Here is a 20,137-nt window from a genome sequence, read left to right as displayed (position 1 = left end):
CTTTTAGTATTGCAAAGGCTCCGCGCTTAGTCATAAGAGTATGTCAGATCCATCTCGAAAGCACGTTGCCCTGCTTCCAAAGTTCCGGGGCTTGAGAGGTCGTCGTGAGACTTTGGAATGGCTCCTGATGTGCCTTGCGCATCATACAATCGTTTCGAAAATGTAGAAAATTCTGATCATCATGCGTTATCTTACCCAAAAGGCACTTGGCGAAAAGTCGAGCATCAAAGAAGTCATCCAATCAGAGGAAGCTACGGGTCCTGCTGCCATCTTAACGTCGCAGCTCTGCGCCGGCTCTCGGCTCCGAAGGATGGTCCAAGCGTCTAATCCGATAAGATTGTAGAGATCCAAACCACACTTTTTTATCGGGTGCAATCTTAACGCGGTTGTCTTGGAGCTTCAATTTCAACCCCAGACTCAAACCCCGCGTGGCGCATCACACACCTCAAGTCACTGAGCCGCCGCCTCTGGCTATGATTCGAGGCCTCATCAAGGCTGACCATGGCTGAACCCTCCGCAATGCAGCCCCAGGGCGACAACAAGAAGCGAAAGTCATCGACGGCAGAAGTAGTTGAGTCGTCCGCCGCCGCCGTCTCGAAGAAGAAGAAGAGCAAAACCACCAAGACGACGCCGACAACAAGCGCAAGCACAAGTTCGAGCGCAAGTTTCAACGGCCCGACGACTCCTCTACCCCCCTCGCACGAAGCCCTCCTCGCGGACCTCAAATTGAAATACGACGTCCTCCCCGCCTTCACCATCTCCTCGACCAAGATCCAGAAGCGCGTAAGCTGGCTGCTGCAGCACCTGCGCAAAGACGACGGCGATCCGAGGAAGCGCGCCGTGCTCGTCTACGCGCGGCCGGACGAGGTCACCAAGATGATTTCGATTGTGGAGACTGTGAAGCGCATCGTGGCGGCGGCGGAGAAGAAGAGCGTGGATGAGAAGGAGGAAGGGAGCGGCAAGTGGTACCAGTACAACCTCATGTACGAGCTGCCGCCAAAACCTGACGTTGTGGAAGAGACGGTTCTGGGCGGCGGGACACGGGACGGTTCGGACGATGAAGACGATTTCGAGGTCATGGGGAGCCGCTTCGAGAGAGCCGTGTTGCCGCAACCTGCGAAGCGCGCGACCAAGTCGCTGAGCATCTTCCTTTCGTTGGAGCTCATGCCGGAACTCAAAGCTCGAGACGGGGTCACGACGCAGACGAACGCGGCGCCGGGCGCAAAGGCGAGCTCGACGGCGCTTTTAAGTTGAGAACTTGCGACGAGGCCGCTTGAGGGTGGAGGAGTTAGATCCGAAGGCGTGAGCTGTGGTTCCGGAGACGACGGCAGAAGCAGACTGACAAAAGAAACAAGAGGCTCTCGAGAAGGGGAGTTTGCGAGATGTCGCTGGTAACGCACCCAACAACGATACGGCGTGGCATTTTAGTACATTGCATCAAGAGGCGTTCATAGGAAAGGGTGGGCTACCATTTGATACCCAAAACGGGCGGGGCAAGGTCGATATTAAAAGCTTTCGACACGAGATGAATAGACAGCATCGGGAAGAGTATTAGAACCAACGAGGCACCCAATTCCTCATATGCTCAAAACATTCATATGAAACGTTTCCATCTGGTGATGACATACTAGTGAATAGCTTCCGTAGAAAGTGCGCAGCGTACGTGTTTTTGGTCTGTTTCCGACGCCTATTCCGATGCATTCGCTTTTCCTATCAACTGTACACCTTCAACATCCGCTTTCTGTTCGCGTACGCCTAAGCTAAACATAAGAAAACTGCTAAATTATAAAACCATGCAAACCTGTTCTCAAGACACCAAATCCTCCGCTTCCAACTACCAATCCTTCCTCGTACACACACAACTTTGTCGTGGCTTGAGCATTTCAGCAAAAAGGCCACCTTCCCGGGTTCGCTAGGCTCACACTGTCGACGCCTTGATATTTCTCCCATTTTTCGCCCCTCCTTCCTCCCAACTTTGTCCTCGGGCTTCCGAACAGGCACCAGGAGTAGAGTGCAACATGAAATCATACTCTTAGTGCTTTCCCTCCTTGGACGAGTACGTTATGCGCAGAACAAAGTTGACGACGACGGCCAGCAGCAGGATGATGGCCAAGAAGGTGGGACCGAAGCGGTCGTCGAAGCCGGCCTGGCCGCGGACGCGGATGGATTTCGCGCGCCAGTGATACGTAGCCAAGGCGTAGATCATGGTGAGCATGGCGACGCCGGTGAAGAGGAAGGCGCTGATGAAAGCCGGGCGGTCGCCAAAGTTGAGCATGCCGATGGCGAGGGCACCGAGGATGACGGTGAAGTTGAGCCAGGAGAGAAAGGTGCGCTCGTTGGCGAAGAAGACCTTGGGTTCGACCCGCGTAGGGAGAGCGATGCGCTTGCCTGGTTGTGTTTGACTTCGTTAGTGACCTCTCTCTCTATATTGATATGATGCTTGCTCGAGGTGGACGGTGGCGTTGTTGCACGTACCCGGAGCGGTCTGGAGAAGAGGTTGGCTAGACATGGTGATTTCCTATGTCTGACTGGACTGTCTCGAGGGTAGGTATCGTGGTTCGCGGTCGTGGGTTTCTGTATCGCAACTTGATTTGGTTCAGTCGACCGTCTTTCGTTGTCTTGCGCGGATGCCCAATTCCTACCCTTGTTCTGTGTGTATCAACAGCGATGCCTAGAATCCCTCAGGAGAACGGCAATGCGATGTTGGAGGATTGCAACTGAGGCGTCGTTGGAGAGCTCGGGCTCGCGTCGGGCTAGTCGTCAGAATCGCAACGGGGTTTATCGTGACAAGGGGGCGGCAAGTGGAAGCGAGTCGCGCGATATCAACTGCTTGCTCTTCAACAGTCTCGTTTTTTCGTCTGAACAATTGGCAAAAACTCTATCAGGGATATCAACAAAAAGAATGCGGAGATGGAGGTAAGGGAGAGGGAGAGAAAAGAGAAGAGGAGAAGAGAGAACGAGAGAATCTGTAACCGAGAGAACCCGCTTGAAAGCTTGTTCAGATACGACCACAGACGATGCACCTGCACTGCGGCCGACCAGCCCCTCGAAAGCCGCTTCCTTGAGAAAAAAGCTCCATCGTAAACCAGACTTGTGACGCTAGGCCTGCACGACGTGCACGGCTAGAGCTCCCTCCCCACCAGCCACAGTCGAGATCCATGTCAATTGCCTGCGAACTTCTGCAGCAAGGTACACGTGCAGTTCAATCGCATTATGATTGGGGAAGCCACATTTGGAGAGACCAAGCCTCAGTACCTTAGTACGGACTACGCAGATAACAGAAGCTGTGGCTGGAGTGAAGACATCAGCCAGGGCCACGTGATCTGTCGTTGCCCCGCGCACCTGGCTGGAGCACGGCCCGCCGATGCAACGCGAGACGGCCGAATCGGGCTGGCATCACAACACCGGTAACTTTTTGCGGAGGAGCCTCATCTCTGTCGTCTTGTCCCGATCTGTCAACACAACCTCTTCACCACTTACACACAATCGAGATACTCGCACAATCGCTCAAGAACACTCCAACACCTCCTAGTCCTAGACAACCTCTTATACAACGAGACTAGCAAGTGCATAAAGCCTTGGAACAATAAAACACCTCGCTCCCCTTTCCCCAAACAAAACATCCGATCACAATGTCTGCGCCCGCCGCCCCTACGACAGCGACTCCTGTATGTCGACTCCCCCACGCTAAGATCTCAATGGACCGCCTACTGACTCGATCTTGACAGCCCGTCGCCTTCAATCGCCTCAAGCAGATTGCTACGGATGTAAGCTGCCCATGCGACACCGTCTACAACGTCGCCAAAACAGCAGGAAACAGCCCGCTAACCCAGTCTCGTTGACAGGCTTGCCAATCAGCCATCGGCTCTGCTGAGTTCTACGATCACGCTAAGACCGAGACATGGAACTCTCAGATCATTGTATGTTCTCTCTCTCTCTCCCTCAACTTCAACCCCGCCCCCGGAGATCCAAGGACTAACCATCGCGAACCTCGTTAGTCCTCGGTCCTGAAGGCCGTCATCTCTGAGTCCACACCCCAAGGCGGCTCCGCACCCGCATACAAGTTCGCCTGCAACTCGACCATCGTCCAGCACCTCGTCCCGACATCCTCTCTCAACAAGTCCAAGGGCACATCGGTCAAGGAGGAGGAGCCCTCCGTCTCCACGAGCGCCGATGCGACCGCCACCGACGGCAAGCCCCACGTCGGCCGCCGCGGCATGCACTCCGCCACCGGCGCCTACTGGGACGAGAAGAAGGATGGCATGTGGTCATACAAGTACGATGGCGGCGAGGGCAAGGGCATGGACGTCGTGATCATGCTCATTTGGGTCGCCATCTAAGCGATGGTGGATGTTAGGCTCAGTGCTCGAGGACAGAAATAGTGGGAAGACACTCGAATCCAGCGTGCTGGGGTTTGCGTCGCCTCTTGTCCTCGTGTACTTCTCCAAAACGACACACGACATGGGTCCAATTCGCAAGAACCAGAGCCTCATGGAAACTGGGTCGGCGCATGGAAGACCCAGAAATGGGGCATAATGAAAGCGGCCTGGCGACCAGGATGCAGAGCATCATACCCTGGATGAGGAGGAAGTTCACTCTCTTGGGGTTGAGCCTCCCCAGGTCAAGCAGGCATATCCGGCGAATGGGTTTGCGCGACCTAGGTCTATTGATGTGTTCGAGTTGCTTTTGTCCCCAAACCACAAAAAATAGCCGGAGTTCTTTTTTTTTTCTGACGAGAATACATGCAATACCACAAAATTCGCGCCCCAGGCTTGTAACAAATGACAACGGCCTTGTTTATTTGTTTGTTGAGTCGTTGTTAGGTGGTACAGCACTGCATTGCACGACTCGAGGTAGCATCCTTGAAATTGGAGATGTCATAGTTATGCATCTCTTGGCTTTTGTCTAGAGTCTATAAGATCCGAGCCATGCCAATATCGCAGTTGAGACTATGATGTGTGGCAGGCTACTCGGGTACAGCTACCTACTAAATAAGAACACCAAACCCGTGGAACTTGACAGCCCGTGATTATGTCACGATAGCATTCAGTCAAAGAGGTCTATCGCCAATATGAATCGGTGACGCCTACTGCGACTTAAGCTATCATACGCCATCTACACATAGTCGATAAAGTTGGCCATGGAGCTGGAGCCCCGGATTCGTTCGATCACTAATAGTAGCTCGGACATACTGATCAGGCAACGTCTAGGCTCTCACCCACTAGAGAAAGAAAAAGCATCGGACCCTGTTCATCTCTTTTTTTGTCCAACGATGCATCTACCTACACTAGCATCCGAACCTGCTTGCTAATCGGGCACGTTGACGAACGAGCTTCAAATACTTTTCTCTCTTGACTTTTTCGCCCACTTTTCGGAGTGAGCGTTCCCAGTGTCTTTGGTGCCATGGCAAACACCGACAAGTCCAGGCCAGGCACCTTCCAAGGAAAAGCTTGTTGTCAGTGAAAAAGGTTGCAGAATGGAAAGAAGAAGAAAATGAAACAAAAAGTTTGAAGGTTACACAAGCACGCGAGTCGGGAATACCACTCGGAAATTGTTGGGATGGACAGGTCCTTTGAAAAGACGTTGTCGTACACCCTCTTCGGCAAGAACGAGCATGCGCCGGTAGCGGAGATGGTATTATATCACGAGGAAGTTGTCAGGGTTGGGTGTCAATGAAGTATCTGCTCCTGTCTCAATAGATAGGTGGGTACTTTGGAGATATATTCCTTGGTTGCATCACAGGAGCTTCCCGGCCGTGTAGCTGTGACTTGTCTTGACATACGCAAGTAGGGATGCGGCGTAGGTTTCAATTTCATCATTTCATGACGCGGTTTGGGGTTTCGCAGGAATACTCGCGGCTGCTGGAATCGGGAGGGAGCGGCCAAAGATCAGATCATGCCTGGCTGATAGCTCTGCAATGAGGTTTTTGGACTACGGCTCACAATGTAAGCCGGCTGCCCTGGCCTGATCGGTGAGCGCCGACGGCGGTAGCGGGCGCGGGAGGGGACCGTGGGGGACGGAAGATTTGTAGTAACGTAATTACAACATCGGATTCATGAGCAGGATGGTATCTCTGATTATTCCTAAATTTTGATTAGACAGACTAGCGATTTCTCTTCTCTTCTTGTGTTCCTTCTCAGTCTTGTTAGTCGTACTGTTTATCTTGGGACTTTCGACGGGAAGGGTGGCATTTTTACAAGTACATGTATACCGGTATGTATGTAAGGATAGATTACCTCTCTGAGTGAAATGTCATGCCTCGGGATACCCTTTCAAGACATTCCCCAGATGCTCGGTTTTCCCCAGTGGCCCATTGGAGAGAAGCCGGGGGAATCAGATACAGTGATCAGTGTGCATTGAGACGTGGAGACAATCAGGAGATGAACGGCCGGCCAGTACTGCGCACGCATGAAGTTACAAGTCCCTTTACGCTGCAATCATCAACCATTTCGCCACCGCTCTTTTGATCAACCCCACAAATCTTGGGGGACACCTGCGGGTGGTGCAGCAAATGCAGCAGCCATGACGACGTCGATCCCTGAGAGGGACGGGATGCCCTGCTTTTGGCTTCTCTTCCTCTCTCAATGGCGGTCTGGCTGAGTAGGATTGATGCAACAACGGTCGAGTCTAGAAAGACTTAAGAAGGCATATACCTACGGATACGGATGCACAGATAGAGATGGGCAGACGGGCGAGCTAGCATGGCAAGCAGGCGTGTGCTCAGAGTCCTGATCTGATACCTAGATCACAGACTACTGTACGAGTGCCGTGGGTTTGGCAGTGTAACAACAGCCTCACTCGGCCGATGCTAGGTTGGTCATGGGACCATTGATTCCCGGTGTGCAGGCTGCCGGTGTGTTGCAGCGGGAGCGATAGCCTTGCTGGCCATGTGAAGGGAGCTTCTTGGCGACTGTAGAAAGTTCATGATCCAAGTTTAGTTAACTTGGGAGATTCATCATTCTCGATTGATGGATACCTTTGGTCATGATAGTCTCGCATGGGTTAACGTGTGAACGAGGCATCAGCCAACGGGCTTATATCACTGATTCGGGACTGCGGAGGTCTCTTCATATAGGTAGCCTTACCCGTTTGGTTGGGCGGCCGCTGGTTGCAACTTTTCATAGCATACCTTTAGGTAGTTGGTCGGTTGCTATGTGTGCTCTCAACGTCTGGCCAATTCCAGAATCCTCGAGGACTGGAACACGGCCTATCAACGATTAGCGTCCTGCGCCAACCCTCGTGCCCTCTGCCCTCGTCGTTGTTCCCTTAGATGCTTCATGCTTGGAGGCTCTGGTTGGTCAATCAAGACCAAGACACGGAAGCGCCAAGCGGGGAGAAGCGAGGGGGTGACGGAGGGTCGTTGTCAGTTGTTTTGTCAGATTAATGAGTACCTACGGATTGGACGTAGGTAGAAGGTGAGGTGATTCGCAAACCTTTCTCGCTTTTCCGAGCTGCCGAGCGTTGTGTCTGTCGAAAGTGACGACGGTGGAACGTTCTACCTTAGATGCCTTCCTCCTTCAGTCAGTGGCTTCCTGTCTGCGGCACCCTGAACCACGCTACTCTTGCCTTATGACGAAAGTAGCCGGGCTCAGGTACCGGGTACTTTGGGGTTGCGCTTGCAAGAGACCGTTGTGTTCTGCGTTAGCAGGCAAAGACCCCTTTACGCCCTCCTCTTTCAGGCTTTCAGCTGGGGGTTGGCTTTCGGTCCGTTCAGTTGATCTCCAGTGTTTTCTGTTTGAAATCTGCGAGATATCCCAGATTACCTTTTAGTTTCTGTGGTTCTGAAAGAGTTGCTGGAAGCGAGATAGACGAGTTCCATGGCATTTTCATGATTCGCGCGAGGATGTCAATGACCGAAATTCCCCGTTTTTGTTTCTGCCATGTTCCCTCCCGGCACCAATAGGAAGTCATCAAGGACAATAAACGTACAGACGAAAGTGACCAAGGGACCAGCAACCCCTCCTTGCCCGGGAATACCTAGCGTTCCTACCTCCCATCCATCGCACTATCCGCTAGGTTATCAGGGGAGACACTGGCTCTGACTGGACAGAGAAAAGGCGCTGAGCCGGGAGAATCGTAGACAGCTGGGGGTGCGTGACTTGGCCACCATGGCGTATGGCTTTCCAATCCATGTAGTGTAGCGTACACTGTAGTGTATCCAGGACCCCCAAGTAAAGCAGCCCGCTAATCTGGCCTGCCATCGGCCGACATATCCTCCTCATTTGGAGCTTGTACCCGCGACTTAGTTGGCTCCGTCGGTCTAGACGTCGCGACGGCCAAACATCGCCTTTCTCGCCCGGTGCTGGCTCCATCACACCACTCACTTACCTTACGCACAGCACACACCCTCAGACCCTTTTTTCCCCTTCTTCCTTGTCTTCCCGTCTCTTCTCTTCCTCTTCAAAAGGAGAAGCACTTCGACTGATCTGCACTAGACACTACCGCATCGGGGTCCTGTCACTTCTTTTTCTTGCCGTTGACGTACCCTTATATATCTAACGAACTTCTCCCCTGGGCCCTTGACCAAAGACCCCATTCTCGCCTCATGAACTTGCTATTGAGGCATTCCCACTCGCAACAACGACTACCACCATCCAACATTGGCCCTCCCGACCACAATATTGCTATTACTTGAACACACTACTCACCCGACTCGCCAACCACAAGTGAGCCGTAGACTATTGATCCTCCCTCCTCTCAGCCTGAATACGACGAGACAACTACTACCCTCCTCCTCCTCGACATCGTTTCCCCTCACCATTGATAGGTGATCCTCAACCGCATCAACGGAAACGAAACCCCCTCTTCATCTCACGAGACACCAAGCTTTGAACTTGGTTGGCCGTCATTAACCCCGCTCACTTTCACACCACACACATCGTCGGATAATAGCCCAGCTCGGGCCACCGACGACAAAACTCCAAGGACAATACACCGCCGTTACACAAGGGCCCCCTTCTTCACGATGGTTGAAGTACTTCCCTCGGGCCTCGCCCAGAATGGTCAACCTCAGCAGTCTCAAGATTCTGCCGACCACGTCGCCTCCGTTGCCCGTCTCTTACTCGCAACCAATCTCGCCTCTCGTCAGGAAAACAAGATGATGACCCGTGAGGAACGTCAGGTTATGATCGATGAGCTTAGCAAGAAGCGCGCCGGCTGGCGCACTCCTCGTCGCGGCTGGTCCATCACCGACTCTCCCGTGGCATCAGCTCAGGGTAGCCCCGCGCCCCCAGCCGCGGCCTCTCCGTATCCCGCACCTCCCTCAACCCAGCATGAAGCTGTAGAGAGGCATGCCATTGCCTCTGTTCCAGAGCAATCTGAGCTTCCGATGCAGGATATGAGAAACGCTCCTCAACCGCCTCAGGTCCGCCGACCTCCGTTGCCGCCTCCTCGCCGTTCCTACTCAGTCATGGACTACGAGCCGCCGGCGCGCATCCACCGCCCTTCGGCTCGAATGGACATCTTCGACCTACCCGCGGAGCTTCACTACGCCATCTTCGATCACCTCGACCCCATCGACAGCACCTGCTTCGGCCTGACCAACAGCCACTTTTACGACATCCACCGACGCATGCACGGTCCGGTGCCTCTCACGTCCCGGCGCAACGGGCCCAACGACCTGGAATGGGCATGGCGCTTCGCCGGTCCCCTAATCTACCATGACTCCGCCGCGCCTCCCCCAGAGGCCTTTAAGGAGCACGCTCACGACCTCGAGCGCATGCGCGTCAAGGGTCAAGTGTATTGCCGGAAGTGTGGAATCTCCCGCTGCGAGCTGCATCGCCATCTCAAAGAATGGATGGGCCCCAACCTGGAGTATTGCACCGTCACCCAAAAGTACGGCCCTCTGCCTTCTGGGGAAGCCGCAGACACTTGCTATATCAAGTCCCCCAAGAACCCGCACCGCTGTGGTCGACATACCGCCAAGCCCGTCAAGTCACACAACTGAGGGTCGCATCTGAACTAGCTTGCAAAGTATCATTTCCTTTTATAAGCATTGCGGTTGGAATTTTGTATGATTAAAGTACGCTGAGACGCCTACTGGTCCGCTTAGTTGTACGACATGGAGTTTAGACAGCAAAACAAAGGGAAGCATCGGGCGAGAGGGTCACTTGTATCATTAGACGAGAAAGGCGTTGGATATCCGGTCAGACGACAAGTGAAAGAGGAGGAACGGAGACGAGACGCACTGCGCCATCTAGCTTGACATTACCATCTTCGAAGCATGGATAGATGAGAAAGACAGCATAGCGAGAGTTGAGGCATAGTCACACATGGGCATTGACTGCAGCTGCGCTTGAGACTGCAGCTAGAAAAGATGAGACAACGAGAAACACATTTACATCATAAATTCATCCAAATACTTGTCAGTCCGATACTCGACGCATCAACTTTTACACGAATAGCTTCACTACTCACTTTTCCGCTCTGAGGTGCCACGTGAGTGCGTACCTAAAAGTTGTCAAGACTCAACTTGAGAGTAAAGGGTCAAGATTTGAGTTGCGTTGAACCCACTGGAATGACGTAATGTTCGAAGCGGATAGATTGTGGACCCTGAAATAGGCCATCCCGTGTAATGCCGAAGGAAGGGATCCGTATCTGTGCAGATGGACAGCGTCATTCTTGATGGGTTTCGGGCAGCGGCCGAAGAAAGGGAACTGAGTCGCGTGCTTCGAGATGGTGGGTGTGATTTTAATTGAAAGTGATTGGACAATGGGACAATGTCTATCTGTTGGCATCTGATAAGGAGGAGCCTCTGATTTTGAGATGCACATAAAAATGCACATCCCTTTTGGACTAGCATCTTGATCTCTTTAGCCAGCCACTGATGAGTTGGTGAGAGCGATGTATGTTGCAGATGCCCGCAGTCGTAATAGATCAGGGGCTATAAGAGCTGAAGTTTTCGGTCGTGTCAAATATTGAAACGTCTGTTTTCCTGTTCTGTTAATAACGATCGCGTAGAGCGAAGAAGAGGTTCCATGCCTCGTAATCTCATCAAGCATGCCATCAATATGAGGCAAAGAGAAGAAACCGTCTTCTCAATCAGTTTTATGATTCATGGAAGAGCCGATACTGTCCCATTCGTGGAGAGAGGCTCGTTGGTTTCATCTTGGAAGCAATGAACCATCTCAAATAAGATAGATGGAGATCGAAAGTGCCAGAGATGCTGATAACGCCAACATACTTTCAGGAACCAACGCCACATGGCCGGTGGAGATCAAGACTTGAGATATCATTAAGACATGGTGGCTTGATCTCTATCGGCCATGGAAATCATTATCTGATTCTTTCGATATGTGACAACGACTCAGTCCCAACTATCTCGAGGCGTTGGAACGGGGGCCGTGCCAAGCCAGCTCGGTGAACTTGCTGTGATCATTGGCGACAGCGGGGTCACAGATCCGTGCCTTTGAACCCCAAAAACTTTCCTTGGCATCTATTCACCTTGTCGACCAAGTGACAGACAACATCGCCAGACAACTCTGTTCACTTGCAACCCTGTATTATCGGCGTGAATGGTTTTCAATTTTCGTCCTGCTAAGGCTCACACCGTCCGGCCTGGCTCAGTTAAAGTGGCTCGGTGCAATTTCCCCCACCAAGCACAATGTTCCCCACGTCAGTGAACCGGGGTGTCGTCCAGTCTCGCTGCTTCGATGGGAAAGGGGCTCCGGCGCCGCGTATTCTATTTACGAATACTACTCGCACGGCAAAACAGCATCTGGCTTTTCTCGAACGAGGTTTGCGGGTCGATGTTCTTCGAGAACTTCCAGGCGCGTTAACCCTCGATTTCAGAATGGGCCATCAATTGTGCGAAAGACAACACCAATGACCTGACCCTTTCTTCGTGTACTTCAGAGTGCGAGGAATCCTGGGTTGTCGCAATGGCATGGAGGGCCAACCGTCCGCCGCCCAGCTCGGCCAAGCCATTGCTCAAGGGCGTGCTGGCCGTCTTCATTCTGACTCTTATTTTGACGAGCACCTACATGTACCGCGACACGATCAGCAGTAGCGCTTCCCGAATCAAGTTCACCGACGGCGCCGCGATAGACTACTTCAAATACCCTTTCAACGCCAGCAACGCCGACACGAATCCGATCGACTGGCTGATTCACGACGCGCGAACGAAACAAGCGGCAGTGCTCCAGAAACGAAGTCGCACGCTTCATAATGCGGCGCAACGCTATCGAGAGCGACGGGGCAGGCATCCGCCACCGGGATTCCAGGAATGGTTCCGCAGCGCCATGGACGCGGATGCGATTGTCGTTGAAGACTTTTTTGACCGGATCTACGACGATCTCAGGCCGTTTTGGGCCCTCGAGCCCAAGACCATCACGAAGCAAGCCAACGCCGGTGATCATATTGTCAGAGTACGAAATGGTACTGCGGCTGGTCATGGAAACGAGGAAGGGAAGGAGCCATGGCTCGAGCTATGGACAGCTCTGGTGGCTGAGTTTGCAAATCATCTGCCGGACGTGGACATGCCCATCAACTACATGCAAGAGCCTCGAATCCTGGTGCCGCGCAAGGATATGGACAAATACGTTGCAAAGGAGGAGAAAAAGAGGACCATGCCCACGAAGAACAAGGCCACGAGTGTGTTCCAGAGCTTGGTTGGTGTAGATGCGGCTCAAGGCAACTCTCCTTCTTCTGCGAAATGGACCAGTGGCGACCGTCGCAAATATTGGGATCTCGTTCGAGAGGCATGCCCCTCGGATGCCCCAGCCAAGAACGTACCCGCGGCGACAGACCTCTCCCTCCCCCCAACCTTGCCATACTCCTGGACGGCGCCCTTTGCTCGCCAGGGCTACGTCCAGAACTTTTCAAGCTCCATGGATCCGTGTGTGCAGCCACACCTCCGCTCACTCCATGGGACCTTTGTCGAGCCGCTCAATGTCAACACCACAAAGGACCTGATCCCCCTCTTCGGGGGCTCGAAACTCCGCGTCAACTCGGACATACTCATCCCGGGCGCCATGTACCTCTCCGACGACCCAACCTATACCGGCGGCAACGTCCGCGGCCCCGCGTGGCCAGAGAAGCGCGACCGCCTCGTCTGGCGCGGCGTCGGCTCGGGAGGTCTCGCGCAGTCGGATAACTGGATGCACTTCCACCGCCAGCGCCTGGTGGAGATGCTGAACGGAACCACCGTAAGCGGCATGGAAGCCAACGACGTCCGGGCCATGACCTTTGACATGCCCCCCGTGGAACGCTACAACACCAAGCGCCGCCGCGCAAGGGGGCTCGGCGCGTTCCTATCCCGGTTCGCGGACGCCGGGTTCACGCACCTCCTGTGCGGGCCCAGCGACGACCGGCGTAGGGAGTGCGACTGGCTGGCGCCGCACCTATCCGTCGTCAATGGCACGCCCATGGCGGAGCAGTTTGCGAGCAAGTTCCTTCCCGATGCGGATGGGTATAGCTTCAGCGGGCGGTTCAGGGCGTTTATGCTGTCGACGAGCGTGCCTCTCAAGGCGACGGTGTACGCTGAGTGGCACGACGACCGGCTTACGCCGTGGATGCACTTTGTGCCGCTGGACAATACCTTTCAGGACCTGTACGGCGTCCTGGACTTCTTTACGGGTGGCGATGACGACGATGAGTCTCAGGGATGGGGAGTCCACAAGGTACTGGGAAAGAAGAGTAAAGGTGACGACGCGGCGCGATGGATCGCCGAGCAGGGAAAGGAGTGGGCGGACAAGGTGCTCAGGCGCGAGGACATGCGCTTGTACGTCTGGAGACTTTTGCTAGAGTTTGCGAGAGTCTGCGACGAACATAGGGACACACTTGGGTACGTGGACGACCTGCCGTAAAAGATCTTCTTGTTGTTGTTTTTTCCTTCGTGCTTTCTTGCATGGTTTGCTGTACACGCATACATACACTCTGGGATATACCATGGGAAGTAATCGACGGCGTAGGCGTTCAGGATTAGGGGAAAAAAAAGAAAAGTTGGCGGCAAGGTTTAGTCTTTGTACGCCAAGGAATAGCTATTGCATAGAGCCAGAAGTATAGACAAGACCTAATTTTCGTCACCTCCGGCTCATCTCGTAGTCGCAATTCCACGACTCCTTATTGAAGCTTATTCCCCGAGTCCATGACTCTATTTGCTAGAAGCGGGCTCCGGTCCGACGGCCGTCGCCGTCGCTTTCGTCAAGTTGGGATTGCCACATGCCATCTTTTTCAGCTTGCGTGAAGCTTATTCGCAACCATCACGAATCAGCGAGGAGACGCGGACATGGGGAAACTTCCTCCCTTCCAAACTTTCACCTTTACCCCCGCCGCCGAATGCAGGCGGGAAGGCGCTTAAACTGTGCACCCACAGGTAAGGTAGCTTCTCCCGGGATCCGATTTTCTCTACTGCGTAGTGCTGAACATGATGGTTCGGCGCACCAGCGGTGGCCGTCGGCCGTCCGTGAATCCACGGAGGCTACGGGAGCATGCCGGGAAGGTTGGATCAAATGGGGTGTAACTTTCCAGTGTGACCGGCACCTCGTCTTTTCTTATTTTCTTGTCTTTTGTGGAAAGCTTGAAAGAAAATCCGCCGGACCCGCGGAATAGTCGTCTATACAAGCACCCTCACTCATTCACTGCTTCTCATCCGGGTACACAGCGAGGTATATAATTCAGCCCATTCGGTCGCCCCTTCGTCTTTTTCGAAGCCTAGAATACACACCCCGTCGAGTTCTGGTGTAATCAAAAGGCTGAGATGCACGTCTGCACACTTCCTCAGTCTCCGGTGCATATCGTCGGCGGGCAGCGCCGGTCAGCTTGGTATCACGGGTTGCCGCGCTGGCGACCGAGCAAGGTCATCTCTTCGAGACCCGCGACACCCTTGAGGCAAGGCTTGCCTGTCAGATCTCCCAAGCGCTCTCGGCATTTTGAGTCGCAGACGGTCAGTAAACTGAGTGGTTACTTCTTTCCTAGCAACGCAATATGTTCAGCGACTGACTGCCCAACAGATGGCGCGTACAACCCAAAATGGTGGTGACCAGAGATTGGAGAGATTTGATAGGGACAAAAAGCTGCTCGAGGAGAAGGCGTCCTTGGTAGAGGTATCAGAGCTGGAGGTTAAACCACTACTCGATCCCGACGAGTACCTCTTTTCGTCTCCGACAGAATGCCTCCCGCAGAAGCGATCTCTGAAGACCCGCTTCAGGATTCGGCGTCTTTTGCGGTCGCAGCGCAGTCCTCAGAGCTTGGAGAGCAAGGCTCCGGAGAAGGACTCTCCCTCTTCTTCGAGGAACAAGAAGCAGTCGTCCGGTACCCGCAAGTCACGGAGCGAGGACGCCTCCGGAAACCAACGTGGCAGCTCTATGAACAGCATGGCCTACCACATCGCCGTCGGCCTGGCATGGAGCATGCCGGCCCCTTTCGATATGATGCCCACTGGATACCCAACTAGATTGTTCTAGGGTTGATTTGATGTTCGTAACCTGGGAGAGACAATGAGGGCACGCTGGTGTCGAGGCGTTTTGGGGATTTGGTAACGGCGTTTGGGTAAATCGACGGACGGGACTTTTGCTTTGTCTTCTACTTTACATTATCCTACCTGAAAAATGAGATTACTATGAAAATTGAGACAACATTACTTGCAAAATTCCGCCTTTGAGAGTGCCGTGAATCGCGAAGTAATTCTGGTTTCTAGATGATGTTGAGCATCCGAAACCTTCACTCAATGCTGGCAAACTTCTATTGTCAAATCGTCCAAGGCAGGCAGGAACAGCATTAGCTCTGGTATACCATAAAATCAAAGACATGTGACAGCTGAATTTTTCAGGTTCTCTGAAGAATTAGTTGACATGAACATTGCACAAAAGTTCACCAGCATGCCTAGCTCTGCATACAAATAAATTTCAACAAAGTTACGTACTCCACGTAATCCTCTGTTGTGAGAAAAATGAGGGGGGAATAATAATCAAGGATACAAATGGGTAGAAGTTTCTCGGTCCGCCTAGCAGACAAGAATGATTAAGTATGAAGGGATGGCTACTTTAAATTTCCATGAGGTAGGTAAGGTACTAGGTAGGCATTGATCCATCCAGCCGAGCGAATACTCCAGAGCCACGACTCTGGTGAAAATTTCAGTGGCATCAATGGCGTGCTCGAGCTCATGATCTACTTGGAAAGCTATGCGGTCCGCGTCGACTTCAAACAAGTCTTGACCAGGCTGGTGTTGTTTCTTGTTTTCTGATATTCTTTGATTTCAGCCCACGTCTTTCTATTGTTTACATATATTCCTATTCCGGAACTTGTCGCTTCATGGCCCTACTGACTTTCGTTATGAACGAAAAACAATGAAATAAAAGAAGGACAGCGGCGATTACGATGATTAAGGTATGAAGGGTTCGTGTGCTGAAGTGGTTCACGCCCTTCCTCGCATCTCAACACACGAGACCGCGGCGTACCTTCGGCCACCGCACTTTACTTTTTCCTACTGCATAATTTGCAGGGCAGGTTCTCTTTATCGATTACGGATTGCTCGAATATTCCCAAGTTGAGGCGCACGAACTCACAAATGCTGAGTTCCGTGGTGTCATCTAAGCCGTACATAGTTCGAACTTACCCGGCATAAGTCCTCCGGCTACGTCCAAGATTTGCACACTGAGCGACAGAAAGCCGACTTTGTAAGACCGCAAAACTTCGACGTCAGTATCGGCACTTTTCCGTAACATATCCCGACGAAGAGAGACATCAGACGCATGGGCCGGAGATGGGCCTACCCGAGCCCAGCTGACATCCAAAGGCGGAGATGGTTACGAAGCGGATCGGAGGCACGCGGCTGATAGGTATGCAGGATAAGAGAAATCGAGCTGGTCCCGTACATTTAATCTATTTACGGAGTATCCGTACCTGACACAAAACTTGCTTATCATATCACGAAATGGAAGAGTACGTCAAAGTCGGCGAAGGCTGGTGTTGTCAGCGAATAGAGGAGGTTGGAGAGGCCGGGAACGAAGCGCGAGCCGTTAGCCGGCAAAAGCGGGGCAGAGTTGGCTGCAACCCGGGTAGGGCCCTGTCACTCTGCTTCGCCGAACCGCCCAACTGTGACGTTTTCCTGCGAGCAATGAATCGAACAACGGGGAAAAGGTGGGGGAGCGAAGCTCGGAGCTGGATTACCAAGCTTGCTGCTGCCAGATGGAGTAAAACCAACCTCAACAGCTTGACAGGACCGACGCTACTACTCAACTCCCTCTAGTATCTCTCACATGCACTCATGTTCATGTGACGGTACCTCAAGGTCGGACTAGGGCCAAAATTCTCTACAGAGACACGCAGAGAGAAAGAGAGGTTGTTTGATGCTTTTGGGTCTTTCCTTGCATTGTTCATGTTCATCTCTTAGTTCCTTCAATACCTTACCTCTTACCTCAACTCAAAAAAGTCTCGGCAATAGCAAACCTTGAGAATTAAGTAGACGCGTGGGGAAAAGGGCTGAATGGCAACGACGCCGGCTCCGAACGCAGTGTGTGTCCGATTAAGACCTTGGGCATTTTGGCCAGTGACGATCAAACAATGGCGGCGGTAGAAGAGCCGTCGAATCTCCGCAACCGGCAACAACATGTCGCTTCTGAGGCTGACGCCGAGAGGACCGGGACCTCTTCGTTCCCCGATGCCACCGAGACGACGACGCTGCTCAACTCGGAGACGTCTTCTCGGACCCTCCACAACGGGTCACCGGCCAGGAGCGGGAGCCGTCAAGACCGGGACTCGGACGAAGACAACGACGATGACGACGGGCCTAAGCAGTCCATCAGCAAGACGCGAGCTGCCGTCTTGATGTTGAGTACCTGGATTCTCATCTTCCTCCAAGGTTCGTCTTAGGACCAACATGTATCACAAGACAAGTACAAAGAAAAAAACTGACTTATGCACCACAGCATCAAACACATCCGGCATGACAATGACGCAGTCCATAGTCGCCGAGGACCTCAACGCCTACTCGCATGCAATGTGGTTCACCAGTTCCTACCTCATCAGCATGGCCTCGCTGGCGCCACTGTTCGGGCGCCTGGCCACCATCTTCTCGCCCCGCATCCTCGTGCTCTGGCTGGGCGGCTTCTTCGGCCTCGGCGGCGTCGTCACCTCGCAGGCGCCCTCCTTCTGGGTCTTCATCGCCGGCAGAATCCTGACGGGCATGGGGGGCGCGGGCATCATGACGCTGTCCGTCATCCTGGTGCTCGAGCTCGTGGGGAAGAAGAGGAGGGGCGTGTTTGTCGGACTGGTGAATGCGGGCTTCACGATTGGGTTATCGTTTGGCGCTGTCGTGTACGGCGCATTGTTGCCCGTTATTGGATGGGTTCGTGAAAATTTCTCCTAACCGTTTCGATGAGGAAGAAAAGGGCTGAGAGCTAACATGGGTATACAGAGAGCTCTGTTTGGTGTCCAAACCCCTCTCGGACTCCTCGCCGGCATTGGTGCTTTCTTGAGCATCCCGAATAACTTTAGCTCGGATCACAAGACCAGAGGCAAGTCGGCTCTCCAGAAGCTGGCTCACATCGACTATGCGGGTGCTTTCATGCTGGTAAGTGTCTCCCCTTCACACGGTTTAACCGCTGCCCAAAATACCCTACCGATAGCTAGCTAATACCTCGCAGGTATTAACCATCGTCCTCTTCCTCTACGGCCTGTCAGGCGACATCAACCCCTTATCTCTACTCCTCTCAGCTGTGTCCCTCCTGCTCTTCATCGTCATCGAATTCAAACTCGTCACGGACCCAATCATCCCAATCTCCGTCCTCTCCTCCAGGGGCGTCCTGCTCTCCTGCACCGCCCAGCTGCTCTTCATGTCCATCCGCTGGACTCTGCTCTACTACACCCCCATCTTCGTCCTCGCCGTCCGCGGCTACGCCCCCGCCATCGCGGGCTCTATCCTCATCCCCACCAACATCGGTTTCGGCTCCGGCGGCCTCATCGTCGGCTGGCTGCACGTCCGCCGCAACGGCGCCTTCTGGTCCCCCTCCGTCGTCAGCCTGACGTGCTTCGCGGCCACCATGTTCGGCCTCTCGCTCGTGGCCACCGAGACCTCTCCGTTTGCGGTATTCGTGCTGGCCGTCGTGCTTAACGGCCTCGCTACGGGCGCGACGCTGAATTATACCCTCGCGCACCTGCTGCACCTCAGCCATCCGGACGAGCACTTCATCTCGACGTCGCTGCTCGGCACGTTCCGCGGGTTCGGAGGTAGTTTTGGAACCGCCATTGGCGGCGGTGTGTTTTATCGCCTCCTGCGCTCGGGTCTGGTCGCCAGCTTCACGGAGCTGGATGGCGGCGAGCGACTGGCGGAGGGGCGGGAGGAGCTCATCACCAAGCTCATTGGGAGTCCTGCGCTGGTGTTCCACGGCGGGCTGAGTCCCGCCGAGCACGAGATCGCGGTGGAGCACTATGCTGGTGCCTCAAGGGGCACGTGGCGGGCTGCGGCGGCGTTGGCGGTCGTTGCGATTTTGTGTCAGGCGAGTACGGGGTGGAGGAGCCCTGTTGGTGGGAAGGAGGTAGATGATGAGACTGAGGCGAGGGCTACGGTCATGGAGAATGAGGGCGTCGGGGAGGCGTAGTGAACGGATGGGAGCGTTCCGTGGCGGAGGGTTCGGCTTAAGCATATCGCATGGGGCGTAGTGAGTGATGTTTTGAGCGTTGGATGTTGCATCGTACATGTAGGCACTGCCATGTGGCACCGCCATTTTGATATAATTGTTTTGCCAAAGTCTTTTGACGTTCTCCAAGATGGGGCTGGCTTGTATATTAGTCTGGAAATACAGCAGAGAGGAGATGTTTATACAATAGCACGAGACATAACCTCCTTGCTTCCACTCGCTGAACAGAGATGATTATCACTCTTTGCACCCAGGTAGTTTTGCTAAGAGTAGAGTCACAGAAACGGTCTGCATTCAAGCGGTACCAAAGTCAAGGTGGCATTATCCGAAATTCTAAGCCGATCCTCCACGGCTCACGCATAGTGGTCCAAGTCATGCGAAGTACAACATTGGCCGATGATGGAATAGTTGACCTTGCATCAGGTAGCATTAGGCTCTCTTCCTCATCGAGCGGCATGGCGTCTTGCCGCTAGGAAACGCAACTTAGAATAGAGGGGACTCTGGCGATGGAAGACGGAAGTTCACACATGTCACATGCAGCCAAGATTTATCAAATTCAT

The 20,137-nt window shown here is 53.5% G+C and overlaps 7 protein-coding genes across 7 annotated transcripts; 6 read left to right on the top strand and 1 right to left on the bottom strand.

The window, feature by feature from the left end:
- Positions 1 to 298: 298 nt before the first annotated feature.
- Positions 299 to 1,593, top strand: BDP55DRAFT_130342 (uncharacterized protein). Its single transcript, XM_060565505.1, has 2 exons — positions 299 to 1,302; positions 1,356 to 1,593. Exon 1 carries the CDS (start codon positions 502 to 504, stop codon positions 1,252 to 1,254), a length of 753 nt encoding a protein of 250 aa, XP_060436164.1. The 5' UTR covers positions 299 to 501; the 3' UTR covers positions 1,255 to 1,302; positions 1,356 to 1,593.
- Positions 1,594 to 2,032: 439 nt separating this feature from the next.
- BDP55DRAFT_539370 (uncharacterized protein) lies at positions 2,033 to 2,509 on the bottom strand (the record flags this gene model as incomplete). The annotated part of the gene is made up of 2 exons (XM_060568028.1): positions 2,033 to 2,388; positions 2,476 to 2,509. 2 exons carry the CDS (start codon positions 2,507 to 2,509, stop codon positions 2,033 to 2,035), a joined length of 390 nt encoding a protein of 129 aa, XP_060436163.1.
- Positions 2,510 to 3,522: 1,013 nt separating this feature from the next.
- Positions 3,523 to 4,425, top strand: BDP55DRAFT_130245 (Tctex-1). Its single transcript, XM_060565503.1, has 4 exons — positions 3,523 to 3,668; positions 3,729 to 3,767; positions 3,846 to 3,920; positions 3,999 to 4,425. The coding sequence occupies exons 1-4, from the start codon at positions 3,633 to 3,635 to the stop codon at positions 4,338 to 4,340; spliced, it is 492 nt and encodes a 163-aa protein (XP_060436162.1). The 5' UTR covers positions 3,523 to 3,632; the 3' UTR covers positions 4,341 to 4,425.
- Positions 4,426 to 8,965: 4,540 nt separating this feature from the next.
- BDP55DRAFT_539483 (F-box domain-containing protein) lies at positions 8,966 to 9,946 on the top strand (the record flags this gene model as incomplete). Its single annotated transcript, XM_060568034.1, has 1 exon — positions 8,966 to 9,946. The coding sequence occupies one exon, from the start codon at positions 8,966 to 8,968 to the stop codon at positions 9,944 to 9,946; it is 981 nt and encodes a 326-aa protein (XP_060436161.1).
- Positions 9,947 to 11,879: 1,933 nt separating this feature from the next.
- On the top strand, positions 11,880 to 13,805 carry BDP55DRAFT_539798 (capsular associated protein; the record flags this gene model as incomplete). The annotated part of the gene is made up of 1 exon (XM_060568061.1): positions 11,880 to 13,805. The coding sequence occupies one exon, from the start codon at positions 11,880 to 11,882 to the stop codon at positions 13,803 to 13,805; it is 1,926 nt and encodes a 641-aa protein (XP_060436160.1).
- An 893-nt stretch (positions 13,806 to 14,698) lies between these two features.
- BDP55DRAFT_722941 (uncharacterized protein) lies at positions 14,699 to 15,404 on the top strand (the record flags this gene model as incomplete). The annotated part of the gene is made up of 2 exons (XM_060578670.1): positions 14,699 to 14,884; positions 14,952 to 15,404. The coding sequence occupies 2 exons, from the start codon at positions 14,699 to 14,701 to the stop codon at positions 15,402 to 15,404; spliced, it is 639 nt and encodes a 212-aa protein (XP_060436159.1).
- A 1,651-nt stretch (positions 15,405 to 17,055) lies between these two features.
- Positions 17,056 to 19,538, top strand: BDP55DRAFT_710039 (major facilitator superfamily transporter; the record flags this gene model as incomplete). The annotated part of the gene is made up of 4 exons (XM_060578144.1): positions 17,056 to 17,800; positions 17,868 to 18,286; positions 18,356 to 18,511; positions 18,567 to 19,538. Exons 1-4 carry the CDS (start codon positions 17,503 to 17,505, stop codon positions 19,536 to 19,538), a joined length of 1,845 nt encoding a protein of 614 aa, XP_060436158.1. The 5' UTR covers positions 17,056 to 17,502.
- Positions 19,539 to 20,137: the final 599 nt, after the last annotated feature.

This window comes from Colletotrichum godetiae (genome assembly GCF_030913485.1).
Source record: "Colletotrichum godetiae strain CBS 193.32 chromosome Unknown BDP55scaffold_2, whole genome shotgun sequence".
In the NCBI taxonomy this organism is placed as follows: Eukaryota; Fungi; Ascomycota; class Sordariomycetes; order Glomerellales; family Glomerellaceae; genus Colletotrichum; species Colletotrichum godetiae.
This window is presented reverse-complemented; position numbering and strand designations above follow the sequence as displayed.